The 3,227-nt window shown below is 44.3% G+C and overlaps 1 protein-coding gene across 1 annotated transcript; it reads right to left on the bottom strand.

The window, feature by feature from the left end:
* Positions 1-555: 555 nt before the first annotated feature.
* Positions 556-2,790, bottom strand: zgc:162730 (mRNA decay activator protein ZFP36). Its single transcript, XM_027017568.3, has 2 exons — positions 2,631-2,790; positions 556-2,432 (listed from the first exon to the last, which is right to left on the bottom strand). The coding sequence occupies exons 1-2, from the start codon at positions 2,658-2,660 to the stop codon at positions 1,413-1,415; spliced, it is 1,050 nt and encodes a 349-aa protein (XP_026873369.2). The 5' UTR covers positions 2,661-2,790; the 3' UTR covers positions 556-1,412.
* Positions 2,791-3,227: the final 437 nt, after the last annotated feature.

Genomic DNA, 3,227 nt, shown 5'->3' with positions numbered 1-3,227 from the left:
AGTCACTGTCATAATCCCCCGTCCTGTGTTTCTAAAGAGTGATGGGCAAATGCTGTATGGCTTGCGAGACATAACCTCAGTTCTACCTGTCTACAATCTAATGCCTTACTGTGGCTCAAAATAGATAGGTGATTCACAGGAAGAAAGGTAAAGACCATATTTGGTCATATACTTCAGGTAGGCTGCATGAACTTTGATGTCTAGGCAAAATTTATTTTTGTTGAATTCAGAGGTCTTGCTCCAATTGTCAGAATTTGTATATTTCAATAAAGCAACAGGCTCTGACCACTCAATAGCTACAAATGGTTAAAGAGCCTGATAAAGTTTTGTCATTTGCCTGCCAAAATAAGGAATCACAGCTATGCTAAACTAATGACTAGTTTTAAAAGAGGAATCACAGCTATGCTAAACTGTAACGACTAGTTTTAAATGCACCATAATCTTGTGGCAATCAAGCAATATATTATTGCTTAATACAGTGTTTAATACGCAATGTTGTACTGAGTATTGTGTGTAGAGTGATGACTTTGTTTGAATTTGAGACAAAATGGTCAGTTACTTTCCAAATAATCTGCATTTATTGCATAATTTTGGTTAAGAATAAATCCATAATTTTGTGGCAGCATGTCTTATACCCTGACACTTGTGATAAATAAGTACAAAATACATTGCTATTACTTTAATAAATACTTAATAAATATATCAGTCTATACAATTACAAAATATCAAATAAAAGCAAGCTAAATTACAGAAATACTATATTGTTACAGTCCCTGATGAAAGACAAGTCTGTTCGAGTAAAGACTCAAACCAGGGTTGTCAGAACATGACAATGTGACAGGCCAACAAATACATTGTTTTGGATTTGCTGTAAAGGACACAGTGAGTCTAAATGACAACACAGGGAGTTTAACCAAAAGGCTGCCCTGACACAAGCAATAGGCACAAAAGATCATAATGCTTTGGTTAAATGCTACATGTCTCCCAGTACAGATATGTAAAGTGCATTTTTAGTGAGTAAATGGGCAGCTTTCATTTTTCAAGTTTGTCACATTGCTGGTTGAGTAGCCTATGAATTATTTCAGTTATCAGCAGACAATTCGCAAAGGATCCATGGACACAAGCTCTGCTTGTGCCAGTGAAATTAGTCTTGACACTATATGGTACAATGTCTCTGGTAAGAATGAATAGTAAAGCAAGAAATTGGAAGACATAATGGTAGAAAATACACAAGATGCTATAAAAATACATAGCTTTAGACAGCAAGTGTGTATCAAAAATTTGATATAGCCAGTAATTTAAGTAGGACAAAAATAAATAAACAGTATTAAGAGTTGTTCCACGACATATTAAAGAATCTTGATTAAAAATATTCGATGGTTTTTAAAAAGTCTTTGGAAAAGCCTGCCAGTTTATTCGGAGACTGACATCCGGGCAAACACAGTGAGGCGTTTGGCGCTCGAGCCATCAAACGTGGGAGACTCGGAACCGCTCGAGCTTCCCGTGCTACTGTAACTCTCGCGGTCCGAGAGAGACTCGTCAGACGGGAAACGCTGCATCACGAGCTGGCTGAAGAAGGCACCGCTCCGGTTCTCCTTACCGGTACATTTGTTCAGCGAAGACGGGAAGTTGTTTCCGTTTCCTTGGCCACAAACACAACGCGAGGATTTCTTGGGTTCCACTTTGAAAGGAATGTCCGCGTCACCGGTGCGGCTCTGAGGGAACGGGAACATTTCACGAGCGGGGTCACTGAAAACGGGGGACAGAACGTCCGTCGGAGGCGGAGAGACCGAAGGCGCGCGGGAGAACCCCACGGGCTCGTAAGCCATCGGCGGAGAGGCGCTGCGGGAGCCCAGGAAGCCCGCGAAGCTCACGCTCTGCCGCAAGAGACGGGGATTCCCGTCCGGCAGGTGCGTCTTTGGGCTGAGTGCCTTCACGGATAGTTTCTCCTCGTGTATGAAGTGGCAGCGCGCGCCGTAGGGACAGTATCCAAAGTTGTAGAAAGTGCGACATGCTTCGGTTTTGTATTTGGGATGCCGGTACAGACACCGCAGTTCACGCTCCCCGTGGGCAAACTGACATTTGCTACCGTATTTGCAGCTGCCATTTTCTTGATAGCTTCGACAGAGCTCGGTTTTGTAGCGGTTTGAAGCCTGAGGCGCCAGCGGTGGGAATCCAGGTGGTGGTGGAAGTTCGGGAGTCCTCATCTTGGGAAGGCAGCTGTCGGTCAGACTCATAGAGCGGTCCGACCGGAACGGGTACGGAGACCTCGGCGCGGTCTCACTCCAGATGTCAAACGGCCAGCCGAGGGTCTCTTCAGTTAGCCGCTCAGAGCTGATGCTTTTCTGGGAAAAAAGCGAGGATGGACGCTGTAGCATTGGTTTTTCTTGCTGCCGAGGAAAGTGGTCATTTAAATCAATGTTGATCAGATTCTGAAAATAAAAGATAAACACTAATGAAGTAAATTAAATGACTTTAGATATACACCAAGCGCGACAGACGGCAAACATTCGGCCACGTAGGTACGCTACACCGCGCAAGGCAGCGTTCCGGTAACGAGGGGGCAGCCGACCAGACACCGTGACAGAAGTAAGTCGGAGACGCCATAGGGTTGTAGGCATGTAACTCACCCGCAGGATGTCGTCGTATGTGTCGGACATACTGAACTGCTGTCGCGTAAAGCTTCTTTCTGAACGCCGCCTGGCAGGCTACAGTTGTATGGACGGGTCTAGCTGGGCTTATATACCCTGCTGCAGCTGTAGGGAGGGGTTAAATTCCCGTACGGACCGGCCCTCCTGTCTAAGTCCTGTGCGAGCTGACAGGGAAAATATTTAGCTTTCAACGTTTCGGTTTCGCCAACGATTTAATAACGGGATCGGGAGCGCGTTTTTACCGTAACACACCACTTTGTATGTCCCCACACACGTGACAGCCTATAGACTTACACGGCCGCCCAGTTATTCGCTGCTGATAAATACGCTGTAGAATTTGCTGTAAATATGACGAATCTCTCAGTATCTAGCGTTTTTTTTTTTTTTTTTTTTTTCCTGTTTCACCTAACCTCTAGGTATTACTGTCAGTCAGTTATTGAGCAACAGAATGATCAACTCTGACAGATGGATCTTAATTTATCTCGTTAAACAGACTGACTTTGAATTATCTCATGTGTAACGGCCGTTTTTATATGAATGCTCTGTTCCTGATATTTTACATTTCCATGTGGCCAT

This window comes from Electrophorus electricus, chromosome 17, assembly GCF_041902795.1.
Source record: "Electrophorus electricus isolate QZ-2024a chromosome 17, ASM4190279v1, whole genome shotgun sequence".
Classification (NCBI taxonomy): Eukaryota; Metazoa; Chordata; class Actinopteri; order Gymnotiformes; family Gymnotidae; genus Electrophorus; species Electrophorus electricus.
This window is presented reverse-complemented; position numbering and strand designations above follow the sequence as displayed.

Excerpts from the sequence above, each read along its gene's own strand:
- zgc:162730 (XM_027017568.3), bottom strand. The coding sequence starts at position 2,660 with ATGTCCGACACATACGACGACATCCTGCGG. Across the intron at positions 2,433-2,630 it reads CATACGACGACATCCTGCGG|AATCTGATCAACATTGATTT; the intron begins GTGAGTTACATG and ends TTTTATTTTCAG.